This window comes from Plectropomus leopardus, chromosome 10 (genome assembly GCF_026936395.1).
Source record: "Plectropomus leopardus strain MGB_pleo_1.0 chromosome 10, ASM2693639v1, whole genome shotgun sequence".
Classification (NCBI taxonomy): domain Eukaryota; kingdom Metazoa; phylum Chordata; class Actinopteri; order Perciformes; family Serranidae; genus Plectropomus; species Plectropomus leopardus.
Genome location: NC_142185.1, coordinates 38076671 through 38096007, shown reverse-complemented (window position 1 = coordinate 38096007; position 19337 = coordinate 38076671). Strand labels below are relative to the sequence as shown.

Sequence of the window (19337 nt, the reverse complement as noted above, 5' to 3'; positions counted from 1 at the left end):
ATGGAAATACTGCAGTTCAGTACCTCATAATTGTACCTGAACTTGTACAAACAGGTTGTTGTGTAAAAAGGTTTAAGTCTGTAAATAGATTTAATAATCTGTTGCATTTCAGTGAAACCAGTCAGACCAGCGAAACCAGTCAGACCAGTGAAACCACTAACACCAGTGAAACCACTAACACCAGTGAAACCAGTGAAACAAGTCAGACCAGTGAAACAAGTCACACCAGTCAGACCAACGAAACCAGTCAGACCAGCGAAACCAGTCACACCAGCGAAACCAGTCAGACCAGCGAAACCAGTCACACCAGTGAAACCAGTCAGAGCTTTACCTCACACATCTCTGTAAATATCAAAAGGTGATTGGCTGTTTTGACAGCAGGCTTGTCTTCATTTTCTCAGGAGGAGATTTACTTTTTAACTTATTTTATTCATATTAAGATGACACATTGATCACATACAGAAGAACAAAGAAGAGATTCTTTAACAAACATCTTAAAAATATTCAATGAAACCCAAAAATCTTGTTCAAAAACATCTTTAACAATTCCATCTGGATTCATCTTTGGAAAAAAAACTACGAGACTGAAGTTCTGATTTTAAAGAAACACAAAATGTAAACATTTCAAATAAATAACCAATCAGAGCGGAGATACAGACTCACCATGGACCAATCAGAGCGGAGATACAGACTCGCGGGTTAATCAGAGCGGCGATACAGACTTATCACGGACCAATCAGAGCAAGGATACGGTCTCATCATGGACCAATCAGAGCGGAGATACAGACTCGCAGGTTAATCAGAGCAGCCATACAGACTTATCACGGACCAATCAGAGCAAGGATACGGTCTCATCATGGACCAATCAGAGCGGAGATACAGACTCTTCACGGACCAATTAGAGAGGAGATACAGACTCATCACAGACCAGTCAAAGCGGAGATTCAGACTTTGATGTCAACCAATCAGAGTAGATTCTGTAGTCACATGATGATAATCTGCTTTAGAAATGAAAGTAAAGGAATTTTTTATCAGTCATTTTCAAAATGTACAACAGCAACAAGAATAAAAACTTAATAATAATAATGATAATAATAATAATAATAATAATGATAATCATAAGTTATCATAATACTTACTTTACTTTATAATATTTTATACTACTACTACTACTACTACTACTACTACTACTACTACTAATAATAATAATAATAATAATAATAATAATAATAACAATAATAGAGTCCAAACTCAATAAAATGCTGCTTTTTCCCTCTGGAGGTCACGGTGTGTCACATTCACAGGTCAGACACTACGGAGGAGGAGGAGCAGGAGGTGATGAAGAAGAGTGTCATGTGACCTCGGTGGGCGGCGTGTTCTCGTTCAGTCTCTCAGGGTCCAAAGAAGCTCTGTCATAAAAAAACAAAAAAACAAAAACAGGATGGCATTATAGATGGATGTTTACCTGGACAGGTGTGTGTGTGTGTGTGTGTGTGTGTGTGTGTGTGTGTGTGTGTGTGTGTGTGTGTGTAGGTGTTTACCTGGACAGGTGTGTGTGTTGATGTTTACCTGGCGGCAGCCAGCTTTAAGGCAGATGTTGTGGGGGCGGAGCTTCGAGCAGTGTGGGGGTGGGCAGGGCCAACGGCTCCCACCTGACTCCTCTGGAGGGAGGGACCGAGGGTGGGAGGAGGAGAGTGTCCCCCGAGCTGACAGCCCAGCCTTGCTGAGAGTGGAGGAGTAAGGAGGACTGGAGGGACCTGAGGAGGAGCAGAAGGAGGAGCAGGAGTTAAACTGAGAGGAGTATCATCAGTTAACCCCGCGAGGCTCAGACAGGTGAGGCAGCTCACCTGAGGGGTGGCGGACTCCGTGTGTGTTGTGCAGTTTGTGACCACAAGAAGGAGGCAGAGCACTGATCACTGCTGAGGCTGCAAACTGAGCACTGACCAAGTCCAGAATCTTCGGACTGGACTCACCAGACCTGCTGGACTACAGAGGGACCAGGAGAGACCAGAAGAGACCAAGAGGGACCAGGACAGACCAGGACAGACCAAGACAGACCAGGGGGGACCAGTGCAGTCCAGGAAAGATCAGGACAGACCAGGAGGGACCAGGACAGACCAGAAGAGACCAGGAGGGACCAGGACAGACATCATTAATTATATAAATATATACATATATATATATATATATATATATATATATATATATATATATATATATATATATATATATATATATATATATATATATATATATATATATACATCATTATACTAGTATACCAAATGATGTATTATATATATATATATATACACTCACCGGCCACTTTATTAGGCACACCTGTCCAACTGTTCGTGAACGCAAATTTCTAATCAGCCAATCACATGGCAGCAACTCAATGCATTTAGGCATGTAGACATGGTCAGGACGATCTGCTGCAGTTCAAACCGAGCATCAGAATGGGGAAGAAAGGTGATTTAAGTGACTTTGAACGTGGCATGGTTGTTGGTGCCAGACGGGCTGGTCTGAGAACTTCAGAAACTGCTGATCTACTGGGATTTTCACGCACAACCATCTCTAGGGTTTACAGAGAATGGTCCGAAAAAGAGAAAATATCCAGTGAGCGGCAGTTCTGTGGGCGAAAATGCCTTGTTGATGCCAGAGGTCAAAGGAGAATGGCCAGACTGGTTCGAGCTGATAGAAAGGCAACAGTAACTCAAATAACCACTCGTTACAACCGAGGTATGCAGAAGAGCATCTCTGAACACACAACACGTCGAACCTTGAGGCAGATGGGCTACAGCGGCAGAAGACCACACCGGGTGCCACTCCTGTCAGCTAAGAACAGGAAACTGAGGCTACAATTCGCACAGGCTCACCAAAATTGGACAACAGAAGATTGGAAAAACGTTGCCTGATCTGATGAGTCTCCATTTCTGCTGCGACATTTGGATGGTAGGGTCAGAATTTGGCGTCAACAACATGAAAGCATGGATCCATCCTGCCTTGTATCAACGGTTCAGGCTGATGGTGTGGGGGATATTTTCTTGGCACACTTTGGGCCCCTCAGTACACAATGAGTATCGTTGCAACGCCACAGCCTACCTGAGTATTGTTGCTGACCATGTCCATCCCTTTATGACCACAGTGTACCCATCTTCTGATGGCTACTTCCAGCAGGATAACGCACCATGTCATAAAGCTCGAATCATCTCAGACTGGTTTCTTGAACATGACAATGAGTTCACTGGACTCAAATGGCCTCCACAGTCACCAGATCTCAATCCAACAGAGCACCTTTGGGATGTGGTGTGCAGCCGACAAATCTGCAGCAACTGCATGATGCTATCATGTCAATATGGACCAAACTCTCTGAGGACTGTTTCCAGTACCTTGTTGAATCTATGCCACGAAGGATTAAGGCAGTTCTGAAGGCAAAAGGGGGTCCAACCCGGTACTAGCAAGGTGTACCTAATAAAGTGGCCGGTGAGTGTATGTCAACTGTTTGTGTGTGTATGTATGTGAGAGTGTGTAGTTGTTGTGTATCAATAGACAATAAACACCTATCACCTGTGTGTGTGTGAGTGTGTAGTTGTGTAATTGCAGTTTCAGCTGCTTCCGGTGTTGGTTGAACTCCTCCTCAGTGAGTCCTCCTGAAGAAACACAGACCAGATCCTGATCAACCAACCAGAGGGCTCAACATTCAACAATACTGACAGACAACCAGGAGCAGGACCAGCAGCAGGGCCAGCAGTAGGACCAGGACCAGGAGCAGCCTCCTAACTCACCTGAGATGTGGTCCGAGGACAGACCACAGGTTTGTGTGCTGTCCTCCATGGAGGACTCGGTGGTTCTGCTGCTGCCCTCCCTCTTGTCTTGAAGCGGTCTGGCCTTGAAGCAGAACCTCCTCAGGTTCTGGATGTTGTTCAGAACTTCAGTCAGGGAGTGGGCCGTGGTTCTTGGGGGGTCACTGAGGAGGCAGGTACTGGTCCTGGTTAGAGAGTCCAGCTGCCTCAGCAGTGGATCAAGACAGGAGGAGGCTCGGTCCAGGACGATCCTGGTCCCAGAGAGACGGAGACTTCAACTTCAACTTCAGTCAGGAACATGAAACATTGTGTTCAGGTGAGTTCCTGTTACCTGCCGCCCCGCCCCCTGCGGCGCCGGCTCAGTCTCGTCCAATGAGGAAGGAGTTCAGTCAGAGAGTGACGGTGGTCTGGAGAATCAGGTCCACGGGCCGGCTCCGTACAAGGCTGCACAAACAAAGAAACAAACACTAGCTGAATGAATAAATGAGTTAATCCTAATAAATGTAATAATAAATGAGTTAATACTCATAAATGTAATAATAAATGAGTTAATATTAATAAATGTAATTATAAATAAGTGAGTTAATCCTTGGCAGCAGCGAGAGCGACTGTTAATGTTTTTGACCGTTAATGATACATTAACAGCATAATATTAATAAAGATTACATTTATTTAAATAAATAGTCAGCAAAGACCATACAGTACTGATGTTTATTTTATTTTTAGCCATACTTTATTTTTGTTTGTGTATGTTAACTAGTAAATTGTTAAATAAAAGTTGTTTGTTTAAGAAAGTAACCTTCTGAATACAAAATACAAATACAAAATCAGAGCACAATCCACACAGAAATGATCAATTTTCATCCCAGCTCAAAAATTCACGATGTCGGTCGCCATATTGGTAATCCGTGAATTTTTCCACAACAAATTTGGTATCGGTCTCAAAACTCCCATATTGGTCCAGCTCTAATTTAATAGCAACAGTTGTAGTAGTATTCATAGTTGTTGCAGTAGTATTAGTAGTAACAGTTATAGTAGTAATAGCTAGAGTAGTAGTATTAATAATTGTTGCCGAAGTATTAGTAGTAAAATTTATAGCAGTAATATTAATAATAGTAGTATTAATAGTTGTTGCCGAAGTATTAGTGGTAACAATTATAGTAGTAATAGTTATAGTAGCAGTAATTATAACTGCAGGAGTATTTGAAGTAGTAGTATTTGTGTTAAGTATGAAGAGGAGACACTCACAGAGAGATATTGACATCCAGCTGTTCTCCTGAAGACAAAAACTCCATCAGCATTATTTTCTTCACCCGGTGAAGACGGAGGATACTGAGGACACGTGAAGACATTTAGATTATGTCATAAAAAGTAATATTTGATGTTTATATTGTAAAAAGTTATATATGTTTATGTTGTGAAATGTAATATGTGATGTTTTCATTATGAAAAGTAATAAATGTTGATATTATACAAAGTGATCTATGATGTCAACATTATGAAAAGTAATGTATGACGTAGTATTTCATGAGTCCGTGTCAGTGGAAAGACGAGATCCTGACCAGCGGCGGCGGACTGTCCTCATCTCCAGAGCTGTGGAAGTCGTACTGTTTAATGTCTGCGCGGTTGACGATGAAGGGACCAGGGGGTCGACCGGGACGTCTCTGTAGAAGACACAGTCTGTCCCCTCTCACGTTCTTCTTCTTTGGTCTGAGCAGGTTGAAGGGAAGCTCATCTCTGACCAAGAGCTGCTTCTTCTTTACCTGAGACAGAGACAGAAACGGTCCTCACACTGAGACTGAAGAGGAGACAGAAACTGTCCTCAAACTGAGACTCATAGACAGACAGACATACAGACAGAGACACAGGGACAGAGGGACAGGAGGACAGACAGGTATACCTTGGTGTTGTTACTCAGAGTGAAGAGGCTGCAGTAACCATGTTTCTCCATCACAGGGAGACAAACTTCTCTGAAAGTTTCTCCACCGAAATCCTCCAACTGATACCTGAAACACATTAAAACATCTTAAAACACATTAAAACACCTTAATACACATTAAAACACATTAAAACACCTTAACACACCTAAAAACACATTAAAACACAGTAACACACCTCAAAACACATTAAAACACATTAAAACACCTCAAAACACATTAAAATGCCTTAACATACCTCAAAACACATTAAAACACCTTAAAACACCTAAACACACATTAAAACACCTCAAAACACATTAAAATGCCTTAACACACCTCAAAACACATTAAAACACCTCAAAACACATTAAAACACCTTAAAACGCCTTAACACACCTCAAAACACATTAAAACACCTCAAAACACATTAAAACACCTTAAAACACATTAAAACACCTCAAAACACATTAAAACACCTTAAAACAAATTAAAACACCTTAAAACACATTAAAACACCTAAACACACATTAAAACACCTTAAAACACCTTAACACACCTCAAAACACCTTAAAACACATTAAAACACCTTAACACACATTAAAACACCTTAACACACCTCAAAACACCTTAAAACACCTTAACACACATTAAAACACCTTAACACACATTAAAACACCTTAAAACACATTCAGTTCTTATCAGTTAAAGGACCAATTCACTGATTTCCACAAGAACTATATAAACTCACCTCCTCTGCACCTCCTCCAGGATTCGTTACGTTTTTCGAGTACACGGTAACTCACCTCCTCTGCACTTCCTCCAGGATTCGTTACGTTTTTCGAGTACACGGTAACTCACCTCCTCTGCACCTCCTCCAGGATTCGTTGTGTTTTTGGAGTACACGGTAACTCACCTCTTCTGCACCTCCTCCAGCGTGAGGAGCAGCAGCTCCCTCTTGGCCTCCTCTCTCCTCCTGATCATCTGCACGATGGAGACGCTCCGGCTGAAGTCTCTCCTCAGTCGCAGCATTTTCTCGTAGGACGCCTCGTCACTTTTTCGGTTCTGAAAGACATCAGAGAACGTCTTCAGGAACGACATGTCGTCTTTGTCCAACACTTGTCTTTTAACCCTTTTTGTCTCAAAAGGACAAAACTTAACGTGTCTTTTAGTAAACATGACGACATGGACAAAACTTGACATGTGGAAACATGTCTTTAAGTAAAATATGATTACATGGACAAAATAAGACATGTGGAGACGTTGCTGTCCTTCAGTTTTCTGACACTGTTTATTTATTTTAACCCTTTACGGATCCAGATGACAGCGAAGAGGATGGTGGACAGCGAGGACGACAGTGGAGGACTGACCTTCCTGGTCTGCATCTTCTCCGTCCTCCGTCTGAAGGCCACGTAGGCATCGCTGTTATTGGACCCATCTCGTCTCTCCTGTTTGACCCCAGGAGTCAGGGACGGACTGAGACATGTCCTCCTCTTCCTCAGCCAGTAATCATACACTGTCTTAAGCAGGACATCGTCCTCATCTAGCAGTCGCTTCGCCTCCGACACAGAGACCAGCTAAGGACAGAAATACAGAGACCAGCTAAGGACAGAGACCAGCAAAAGACAGAAACACAGAGACCAGCTGAGGACAGAGCCACAGACACAAGCTGAGGACAGAGACCAGCTGAGGACCGAGCCACAGACACAAGCTGAGGACAGAGACCAGCTGAGGACAGAGACACAGAAACCAGCTGAGGACAGAGACACACAGAGACCAGCAGAGGACAGAGACACAGAGACAACCTGAGGACAGACACACACAGAGATCAGCTGACAACAGAGACACAGAGAACCGCTGAGGAGAGAGACCAGCTGAAGGGAGAGACATGGAGACAAGCTGAGGACAAAGATACAGAGACAAGTTTAGGACAGAGACGAGCTGAGGACAGAGACACACAGAGACCAGCTTCGGACCGAGACCAGCTGAGGACGAAATCCACAGAGACAAGCCGAGGACAGAAAACAGCTGAGGACAGAGCCATGAAGACAAGCTGAGGACAGAGACCATTTGAGGACAGAGACAAAGTGACCAGCTGAAGACAGAGACTCACAGAGACCAGCTGCGGACAAAGACACACACAGAGACCAGCTGAGGACAGAGACACACAGAGACCAGCTGAGGACAGAGACACACAGAGACCAGCTGAGGACCGAGACCAGCTGAGGACAAGGCCACAGAAACCAGCTGAGGAAAGAGACACAGAGATCAGCTGAGGACAGAGACACAGAGACAAGCTGAGGACAGAGACACACAGAGACCAGCTGAGGACAGACCTGGTGTGTGCTGGCCTTCTCCAGTCTGTCCATCATGATCTCGAACCGCAGGGGTTTGATGTCCGTCTTCCTGTTGAGTCTGTTGAGCAGCGACTCGTCCTCTGAGTCCAGGTCGTAGTCCGGCTGGTCCAGGTCCAGACTCAGAGCTGCAGAACCACAAACAGAAACACATTCACTGAAAACTGAGGAACCTGAAGGACCTGCGCACCTGGGACTCTGTCCTGATTCTGACTGAAGTGACTCTGCAGTAACTCGGCAGGGACTCGGAGGACTCACGCTGGATGTGGATCAGCTGTTTAGGGACTTTGACATGTCCTCTGTAGAGACGGTCGTAGTAGGCTGTGTGAGTTTCGGCCTCAGGGACAGGGATCACCATGTTGTCCTTCTTGTCCCTGAAGACCTGCTGAGCGGACATGGCCCTCTGCAGGTGGTGCTCCTGAGACACAGAGACACTGTTGGACATCCAATGAACATCTTGTCCCTCTGCCTCTGGGACCACTGAACTCCTAACTGTCCAACTCTGCTGGCAGATTCAAAACTGCTGACGACCTCTGACCCTCACTGATATATGTACACTACATACACACACACACACACACACACACACACATATATACACATATACACACACACACATACATATACACACACACACATACATATACACACACACACACATATACACACACACATACATATACACACACATATATACACATATACACACATACACACACACACATACATATACACACACACACACATATATATACACACGCACTTATATACACACATATATATACACACACACGTATACACACAAACACATATATATACACAAACACACATATATACACACACATATATATAATCAAAGTTTTTTAAAAATCACCAAAACTTTTGAAAGAGAAAAAAAACAAATATTTTTGAGTAAAACAAAAACATTTTCTTTTCCTTCAGAGATCAACAACAAAAGTTATCAAGAATAATAATTTATAATCAATTATTACAATAAACTGTAGCAGACTGAAGGTATTGGAGCTCTTATTATACCCTAACCCTAACCCTATATATATTGATTAGCTCTTATTATTGATCAGCTCTTAGTATTGATTAGCTCTGAAACCGCAACACATTTTGCATCGTTCGTTGCCATGACAACTCCGTGACAAGTTAAACGTCATGGCCCCAAAAGGCCCTCGCTGCTGATCGGCGCTACGCACACAGTACACCCAGTACTATGGCAAGCCGAAAGTGCCAATTATCGTCACTTGCAACCGCACTGCACTGCAAACGCGTTCTGTCCAGAAAAAAAGCGCAAAAAGCGGCGTCCTAGTGTCCAGAACGCTAGTTTTAACGCCATTGAACTAATAAACGCCGCTTTTCGCGCGTATGCTTTCACTTTCTCCACAGAGAGGAGGTTTATCTGGATTTAAATGATACAATGCTGATGTTCCCAGCTTTGTTCGAAGCATGTTTCATTTACCTTTTATTATCGGATATGCACGCTGTTTTCCGTTAACATACGTTCTTTACTCTCTCTGGTGTATTTACACCAAATGAATCAGTATATTTCCAATAACCTACTGTACAATTCATTAGACAACAGCGATCTACAGCTGATGCACTGCTCGCTGCTTTCATGGACACATTGATTTGGTCTGGTTTTACTTTTGAGTGACTGGCTACATGAAAAAATAACGCCTTACAAATCAGATTATTTTTTACGGATTTTCGCGACGTTAAAACCGGCGTTCTGGACGCTAGGACGCCGCTTTTTGCGCCGTTTTTTGGACAGAACGCGTTTGCAAAGTGACGATGTTTGGCACTTTCGGCTTGCCATAGAGTACGTCCTCGTGCACGGCGCACGGTACGTAAAGACGTCCTGAATGCCGGCACGCGGCGGGCTGCCGGTAACCATAAAAGCTGCCGGTGCGAAGCTCCTACCCGCTCCTCCTCGGTCTCCATGCCGGTTGGCAGCGGTGGGACGCCGCGGCTGATGCACGCGCAGTCCGCCAAGTCCGGGACATCCGTGTTCCGGTACACCGGTAGCGGTTTGGCGGCGTCCACCGCTCGCGCCCGGAAGGAGAGTTTGCTCATTGTTTGGGAATCCCGCCACAAACCCGCACCGATACTGACGTCACTCAGCTCCCCACGCGCCCGCCAGCGCCCCGGCGGCTCCCCGGTGTCCGCCGCTCCGGTTTCTAGGGTGCGGGTCTAATGGGACGCGGGTACCGGCTCTTCGGGACCCCGTACCGTGGACAACATGGCGGACATGTCCACACCGGTGGCGGAGGAATCCCAGCAGCCACCGCGGCACCGCTCACACAAACACACGCGAGACATGACAGTGTGCGCGCAGCTCCACAAGGCAACATTGTGACAATGTTCCAATAAAGTTGTTTCAAACACACGCGTTCTAGAACTCGGATAGAACTTCAAACAAACATTCATAGAACTTGATAGAACTTAATAGAACACAGAGGGAACATTACTAAAAAAATGTGATGGAACATTAATAGAACTTAAAAGAACACAGAGGGAACATTACTAAAAAAAATGTGATGGAACATTAATAGAACTTAATAGAACACAGAGGGAACATTACTAAAAAATGTGATGGAACATTAATAGAACTCTTATAGAACATAGAGAGGACATTACTAAAAAAGTATGATGGAACATTAATAGAACTTAATGGAACACAGAGGGAACATTACTAAAAAAGTGTGATGGAAAATTAATAGAACTTAATAGAACACAGAGGGAACATTACTAAAAAAAATGTGATGGAACATTAATAGAACTTAATAGAACACAGAGGGAACATTACTAAAAAAAGTGATGGAACATTAATAGAATTCTTATAGAACACAGAGGGAACATTACTAAAAAAGTGTGATGGAACATTAATAGAACTTAAAAGAACACAGAGGGAACATTACTAAAAAAAAGTGTGATGGAACATTAATAGAACTTAATAGAACACAGAGGGAACATTACTAAAAAAATGTGATGGAACATTAATAGAACTCTTATAGAACACAGAGGGAACATTACTAAAAAAGTGTGATGGAACATTAATAGAACTCTTATAGAACACAGAGGGAACATTACTAAAAAAAGTGTGATGGAACATTAATAGAACTCTTATAGAACACAGAGGGAACATTACTAAAAAAAGTGTGATGGAACATTAATAGAACTCTTATAGAACACAGAGGGAACATTACTAAAAAAAATGTGATGGAACATTAATAGAACTCTTATAGAACACAGAGGGAACATTACTAAAAAAAATGTGATGGAACATTAATAGAATTCTTATAGAACACAGAGGGAACATTACTAAAAAAAATGTGATGGAACATTAATAGAACTCTTATAGAACACAGGGAACAATACTAAAAAAAATGTGATGGAACATTAATAGAACTCTAATAGAACACAGAGGGAACATTACTAAAAAATGTGATGGAACATTAATAGAACTCTTATAGAACACAGGGAACATTACTAAAAAAGTGTGATGGAACATTAATAGAACTCTTATAGAACACAGAGGGAACATTACTAAAAAATGTGATGGAACATTAATAGAACTCTTATAGAACACAGAGGGAACATTACTAAAAAAAGTGATGGAACATTAATAGAACTCTAATAGAACACAGAGGGAACATTACTAAAAAAATGTGATGGAACAGTAATAGAACTCTTATAGAACACAGAGGGAACATTACTAAAAAAATGTGATGGAACATTAATAGAACTCTTACAGAACACAGAGGGAACATTACTAAAAAAAGTGTGATGGAACAGTAATAGAACTCTAATAGAACATAGAGGGAACATTACTAAAAAAATGTGATGGAACATAAATAGAACTCTAATAGAACACAGAGGGAACATTACTAAAAAAGTGTGATGGAAAATTAATAGAACTTAATAGAACACAGAGGGAACATTACTAAAAAATTGTGATGGAACATAAATAGAACTCTAATAGAACACAGAGGGAACATTACTAAAAAATTGTGATCGAACAGTAATAGAACACAGAGGGAACATGGGAGACTGATGGAACATTAGTGCACACGCACACACAAGCACCTACACACACACAAACACACACAAACACACACACACACACACACACACACACACACACACACACACACACACACAGCCGGGCTGAAGAGGAACACTGCAGAATAAATGAGGTGTTCTCCAGCTGAGAGGGAACAGGAAGCTGAGAGTGAGCGACAGTTGAGGAACATCAGTCAGGAGAACGTACTTCAGAATCAGACATCACTCAATTTGATTCATGGAGCTCGTCTCACGGATCAGTCTTCCTCAGAGAGCTGCACAGCAGACACCATCTCTCTGACCTCGGACCCTCACACAGGAGAAGAAAAACAGAACCTTTAACAGGGTAAAAAGAAGCAGACCAGAACATTAGACCAATTCTCACACCATCAGCAGCTTCTTTCACCTGAGTCGCCAACGTTCCTCTGCTGGATCCTTCAGAACACAGAGAACACTAGATACACACCGAGGAGAGCAGCAGCACCCTCCAATACATACACACACACACACACACACACACACACACATACATATATACACAGTCACATGCATACATACACACACATACATACATATATACATACATACACACTCACATACATAGACACACATACATACATACATAGATATACAGACAGACACACATACATACACTCACATACATACATATACATACATACATACATACATAGATAGACAGACAGACACACATACACTCACATACATACATATACATACATACATACATACATAGACACACATACACACTCACATACATACATATACATACATACATACATAGACACACATACACACTCACATACATACATACACAGACACATACACACTCACATACATACATACATAGACACATACATACTCACATACATACATACACTCACTCACATACATACATAGACACACATACACACTCACATACATACATACATACATAGACACACATACACAGACACACATACATACACAGACACACATACACACTCATACATACACAGACACATACACAGACACATACACACTCACATACATACATACATACATAGACACACATACACACTCACATACATACATACATAGACACACATACAAACTCACATACATACATACATACATACATACATATTCATACATACATACATAGACACACATACACACTCACTCACATACATACATACATACACAGACACACATACACACTCACATACATACATACATACATACATAGACACACATACATACATAAATACATAGACATACATACACACTCATACATACATAGACACACATACACACTCACATACAAACATACATACATACATACATACATACATACATAGACACACATACACACTCACATACATACATACATACATATACATACATACATACATACATAGACACACATACACACTCACATACATACATACATACATACACAGACAGCACGCGGATGAATCAGAGGAAGGAGTCACATTTTTAAGTTTCTTCTGAACATTGAACTAACTGAGCCGTCAGTCTGTTAAAGACTCAGGATATAAATAGCTGAGTGTCAGTGAATGCACCGCCGCGTTCACTTCATGGACATTAACACAAACATCCATAATTCAAAACATTCAGTCATTCAAACTGCTTCCTTTACTGACTCGTATTCAGGTATTTTTCAGTGAGTTGTTAAAAATATAACAATAACAATAATAAACTACGAAACATGAACAGACTTTTATTTTGATGTCATTGAAGGGGAAATTGTTATTTTCACAGTTTTGACCAACTTTCAGTAATAAAACATTTTTCATTTCATTTTCACGTTATTGTTTGTTTTTATTGTTATTGTTACTGTTGTTGTATAATAAAGAAAACGGAGAGTGAAAACGATCTGATCCAAATAAACTGCAGTCCGATTTCAAATTGACCGTTTCATACAAAACAATACATCAATAAATGGAAATCGTTTGATCTTCTGAAATTCAATTCTGAGCTCAGATGTGTTACCAACAATAGTCATAATAACAATAACAACAACAACAATGAATAAAAAAAACAAAGAAATTCTTCAACATCCTTTGTAAAGATGTCTTCAGACTGAACGAAGAAAGATGAAAAACTGGCAGCATCACGCCATCGTCATCATCGTCATCACCGTCATCACCTCTCTGTCGTCACGTGGTTGTCACAACGTCATCACTGTCACGTAATTGTCGTCATTTACACGTTGTCGTCGCCATCACGTCATGTCGTTGTCGTCACACCGTCGGCGTTGTCATACCGTCGGCGTTGTCAGGTCGCCATCGTCGTTGTCACATCGTCGTCGTCGTCATGCCGCTGTCGTTGTTGTCACGTCGCTGTCATCATTCTTACAAAATTAAACGGTCTGAATTTTCACTGTCAGCCTGAACAGGTGTTACATTAAGAACCGTCTTTATTGATTGATAATCTGTAGGGTTTTATTGCTCTCAGTCTATTGATCAGCTCATTTGTTAGCAATAAGCATTTGTTGGTGTTCTCTTGTGTTTACAGTGATACTGATTTAGTATAGATCACATTTATTGATTAGTGTTTTTATTGGAGCAAAGACAAACTGCAGAGATCGATGATGCAGTTCGCTTCAGCAGCAAACATTTTTTCAATATTTGTCTTATGTTTATTTAATGTTTATTCATTGTTTATCAAATGTTTTAGATGTTGTGGACCGTTAAGGTGAACCGTTAAGGTAGATTGTTAAGGTGGACTGTTAAGGTAGATTGTTAAGGTGGACTTAAGGTGAACCGTTAAGGTGGACTGCTAATGTAGATTGTTAAGGTGGACTGCTAATGTAGATTGTTAAGGTGGACCGTTAATGTGGACTGTTAAGGTGGACTGTAGTTGTTCTGTTTGTGTTATTCTTGTCAAGTTCCTGCAGTGAAGTTTCTTCGATTAATTTATTTATTAGTGTTTTGACTTTTTATTGAAAGTGTTGGGGCTCATTTATTGTTGACTTTAAGGTTCAGATTTGACTTTGGAATAAAAATGCTGAATGTGGTTTTAAATGTTACCTATGACCTGATGAGAACAGATTTAATGAGAAAATGTTTCCAGTTTTCATCAGTCAACACCGGTTTGTCTTCAATGATCAGATGTCTAACAGAAAATCCGTCTGATGACAAAACTCTGAGTGTAAAAAAGTCTGCAGCTATAATAACAATAACAATAATTATAATAATAACAATAACAATAACAGTACTGAGGACGATGCTGGGAGCGTCGATGTGGAGCAGGGTCAGAGACGTTCAGCAGCTGTTTGTTGTTTTCTGTCACTCAGAGAAAAACAGCCTGTCTCGAAACACTTTGATCCTCGAACATCATTTCATCGTAAAAAACTCTGAGGAAGTCTTTTATTTTGTTGTACAAAACAGGAACTGGTGTCAGAGGCTGGAGGTCAGTGTGTCGCTTACCTCCGTTCTGTCCTCATCAGTCTCAGGCTCACCTGCAGCCAGACGTCACCTGAGTGCCCGGCGGGTCACCTGACTGTCTGACATCAGAGCACGAAGCGGCTCGCTGAGGGAGTCCCTGCTCCGTCCTGATTGGTCCTGGGCCTCATCATAGGCTCGACTCTTTAGGTGGGTAGTCCACGTTGGTTACCATGGTAACAACTGTAACGATCTCCTCGGGCGCCGTAACGCTTGTTTGGCGCTGCATCTGAACGATGCGCTCCTCCACACAGCCGGCTGACAGACGAGCCTCCGCCTCGTGATCCCAGCACTCCTCAATGGTCTCACAGAGGACAGCCAGACCCTGAGGGACGCCGGGACAACAGAGACACTGTCAGAGCTACACTACACAACACACACAACACTGTCAGAACACACACAACACCATCAGAACTACACACTACACAACACACACAACACTGTCAGAACTACACACAACATTGTCAGAACACACGCAACACCATCAGAACTACACACAACACACACAACACTGTCAGAACTACACACTACACAACACACACAACACTGTCAGAACTACACACAACATTGTCAGAACACACGCAACACCATCAGAACTACACACTACACAACACTGTCAGAACTACACACTACACAACACACACAACACTGTCAGAACTACACACTACACAACACACACAACACACACAACACTGTCAGAACACACGCAACACCATCAGAACTACACACTACACAACACTGTCAGAACTACACACTACACAACACACACAACACTGTCAGAACTACACACTACACAACACACACAACACTGTCAGAACTACACACAACATTGTCAGAACACACGCAACACCATCAGAACTACACACTACACAACACACACAACACTGTCAGAACTACACACTACACAACACACACAACACTGTCAGAACACACACAACACCATCAGAACTACTCACTACACAACACTGTCAGAACTACACATTACACAACACTGTCAGAACACACAACACACTATCACAACACACACTACACACAACACCGTCAGAACTACACACAAGATAACATGGTCAGAAAACACACAACAGTCAGCATGGTGCACTCTGGGTAATGTAGTCAGGCTCACAGGGTGTTTCTGCCAGCACTCTCTGAGCGTCGGTCTCAGCTTCTTGTGGACGACGACCTCCTGCATGTCCTCCAGGGACGGATGCTGCCCCACCTCCTCCTCAAATGGCAGCATGTACTCGTCCACCGGACCTGGACCAGAGAGGGTCACAAAGTCAGAGACAGGGACACTGAGGTCTCCATGGCAACAGGTGGGCTGATGGTTCCTACCGTCAGCAGCTTTGCAGCGTGAAGCGAGCTCCCACAGGACTAGACCCACAGCATACATGTCGATCCGCAGGAAGGCATCTCTCTGGAAGTTTATGGCCCCCTCCAGGACCTCCGGGGCCATGTACCTGCGGGTCCCCACCTGTCACACATGGGAACACACCTGGGTTACACCTAGACCCTTACACACCTCACACAGCGACTGTCACTTGACACAGGTGCAGTCACCTGACACAGGCGCTGTCACCTGACATGGCAGCTGTCACCTGACCTGACACAGGAGCTGTCACCTGACCTGACACAGGAGCTGTCACCTGACACAGGAGCTGTCACCTGACACAGGAGCTGTCCCTTGACACAGGTGCTGTCACCTGTAACAGGTGCTGTCACCTGACACAGCTCTGTGTTGTTCTCAGCCTTATTGAGTTATGATCAGTCATTATGATTGTTCTGATCAATAACTTCAGAGGATGGAACGGCATGAGTTACCTGAGTTTTGATGAGATTTCCAGCTGAGATCTACAAAAGGTGAGTCAGGTGGTGTGCAGGTCTGTGAACACTGACAGAGGACAGAGACAGGTGTCCTCTCTTAGGTGGACTCACCTGTCCGTGTGTGTCTCCAGGAGATTTTCCCGCCTCGAATCTGAGAGCAAGGCCGAAGTCGGCGACGCAGGCGGTCAGATTCGACTTCAGCAGCACATTCTTACTCTTAAAGTCCCTGCAAAACACTTAGAGTGAGACCTCTCCCACACACACACCTGGAGGCTGTACCTGAGTGTGTGTGTGTGTGTGTGTGTGTGTGTACCTGTGTGCAATAGCAGGCTTGTGTCCGTCCTTGTGTCCAGGTATGTCCTCGTGCAGGTAGGCGAGACCTCGGGACATGGACTGAGCGATAAGACACAGCTCAGACCAGGAGAGGACGTTGGCCTTCAGGTAGTCTGTTAGAGAACCCTGACAACACGCAACATGACCTCACATGACCTCCATTCACCTCACATGACCTGACATGACCCCAGGTCACCTCACATGACCTCAATTCACCTCACATGACCTCAGGTCACCTCACATGACCTCAGGTCACATGACCTCGGGGCGTTTGCTTTGAACTGTAGATGAGGTGAGTTGAGGTGAAATAAGGTGAAGTCAAACATCAGTGTGATTATTATGGTCTGTGTTCACCTGTCAGCAGGCCACATGAGTGCTTCATGTGTGACTTCATGAGAACCATCATTAAATTATTCTTTGTTTATTCTTATTTATTCTGACATTGTTTCTACTAAATAAATGAATGTTTCTGATACACTCTGTTATTTCATATCCACTAAAGTGTATTATAATTGTATAATTAGTCTTAAAACGATTTAATTTCTTTTAATGTAAGTACTTTGGAAGTTAATTGGATTAGATTATTTACTGTTCATTTATTTTAACCCTTGATGAACACACAGTCGACCCTGTCCTCATTTCAATGGTTAGTTAATGTGTGTGTTTGTGTGTGTGTTGCAGTGCCCAGGCCGTCCTGCGGGGGGCAGCACCTTCTCATGGTAGGCGGTGATGAGCCACAGCTCCAGCTCCGGGTGACTTCCTCTCTTTTCTCCTGCGATGAAGTGCAGCAGGTTCTCGTGTCTCATCCCGCTCAGACTGAAGATCTCATACTCGTTCTGCCACGACTGCTTGTGCTACACTCACACAAATGCACACAGGTTAGAGATCAAAGGTCACCACCCACATGACCGCCACAGCAGGCGGGTTTCCATCACAGATCTGCTCAAAACTTTATCGATACTCAACGTGGAGCTGACTGTGTTTCCACTGAGTGACGTCATGTGACTTCTCTGGTGATAACATCCCAGTAACCATGGCGATCAATGTTCAAACATCAGCAGCTTTATTTCTATCGCAGCCACCGCACTAGCCGTCATTATTTCCAATCCACGGTCACGTAGGCGTGTTATGGAGCCATGATGGAAAGGCGAGCCCCTTATACGTGGGAGCAGAAACGTATGAGGGATTTCTGGGAGATGTAGTCCACAATTTCACAGTCTGTGTGTGTGTGTCCACAGTATTTTTAGATCTGCTTTGAGGTCGCTCAGACAGTGACGGTGCGTTCAAGGTCGCTCAGACAGTGACGGTGCGTTCGAGGTCGCTCAGACAGTGACAGTGACGGTGCGTTCGAGGTCGCTCAGACAGTGACGGTGCGTTCAAGGTCACTCAGACAGTGACGGTGCGTTCGAGGTCGCTCAGACAGTGACGGTGCGTTCAAGGTCGCTCAGACAGTGACGGTGCGTTCGAGGTCGCTCAGACAGTGACGGTGCGTTCGAGGTCGCTCAGACAGTGACGGTGCGTTCGAGGTCGCTCAGACAGTGACGGTGTGTTTGAGATCGCTCACCCCTA

General features: G+C 43.2%; 2 protein-coding genes across 5 annotated transcripts in view; both read right to left on the bottom strand.

The window, feature by feature from the left end:
- Positions 1-408: 408 nt before the first annotated feature.
- On the bottom strand, positions 409-10386 carry epc2 (enhancer of polycomb 2). 3 transcript variants are annotated; one of them, XM_088083839.1, is made up of 14 exons: positions 10006-10386; positions 8335-8494; positions 8059-8204; positions 7093-7299; positions 6639-6787; positions 5707-5812; positions 5369-5569; positions 5055-5138; positions 4138-4250; positions 3789-4078; positions 3571-3653; positions 1848-1986; positions 1542-1757; positions 409-1409 (listed from the first exon to the last, which is right to left on the bottom strand). In XM_088083839.1, exons 1-14 carry the CDS (start codon positions 10156-10158, stop codon positions 1384-1386), a joined length of 2073 nt encoding a protein of 690 aa, XP_087939965.1. In that variant the 5' UTR covers positions 10159-10386; the 3' UTR covers positions 409-1383. The 3 variants fall into 3 exon arrangements, with proteins under 3 accessions (XP_087939965.1, XP_087939968.1, XP_087939967.1); XM_088083842.1 differs by having other exon boundaries at positions 1570-1757; positions 10006-10385; XM_088083841.1 differs by having other exon boundaries at positions 3789-4057; positions 10006-10384.
- Positions 10387-13868: 3482 nt separating this feature from the next.
- Positions 13869-19337, bottom strand: part of acvr2aa (activin A receptor type 2Aa) — a 12092-nt gene continuing 6623 nt past the window's right edge. For both annotated transcript variants that reach the window (XM_088083837.1, XM_088083838.1), the window contains 6 exons: positions 18479-18622; positions 17749-17894; positions 17547-17661; positions 16947-17085; positions 16738-16868; positions 13869-15939 (listed from right to left, as the gene is read on the bottom strand). In XM_088083837.1, coding sequence (XP_087939963.1) covers positions 15745-15939; positions 16738-16868; positions 16947-17085; positions 17547-17661; positions 17749-17894; positions 18479-18622 — 870 coding nt within the window. In that variant the 3' untranslated portion in view covers positions 13869-15744. The remainder of the gene's footprint in view (positions 15940-16737; positions 16869-16946; positions 17086-17546; positions 17662-17748; positions 17895-18478; positions 18623-19337) is intronic.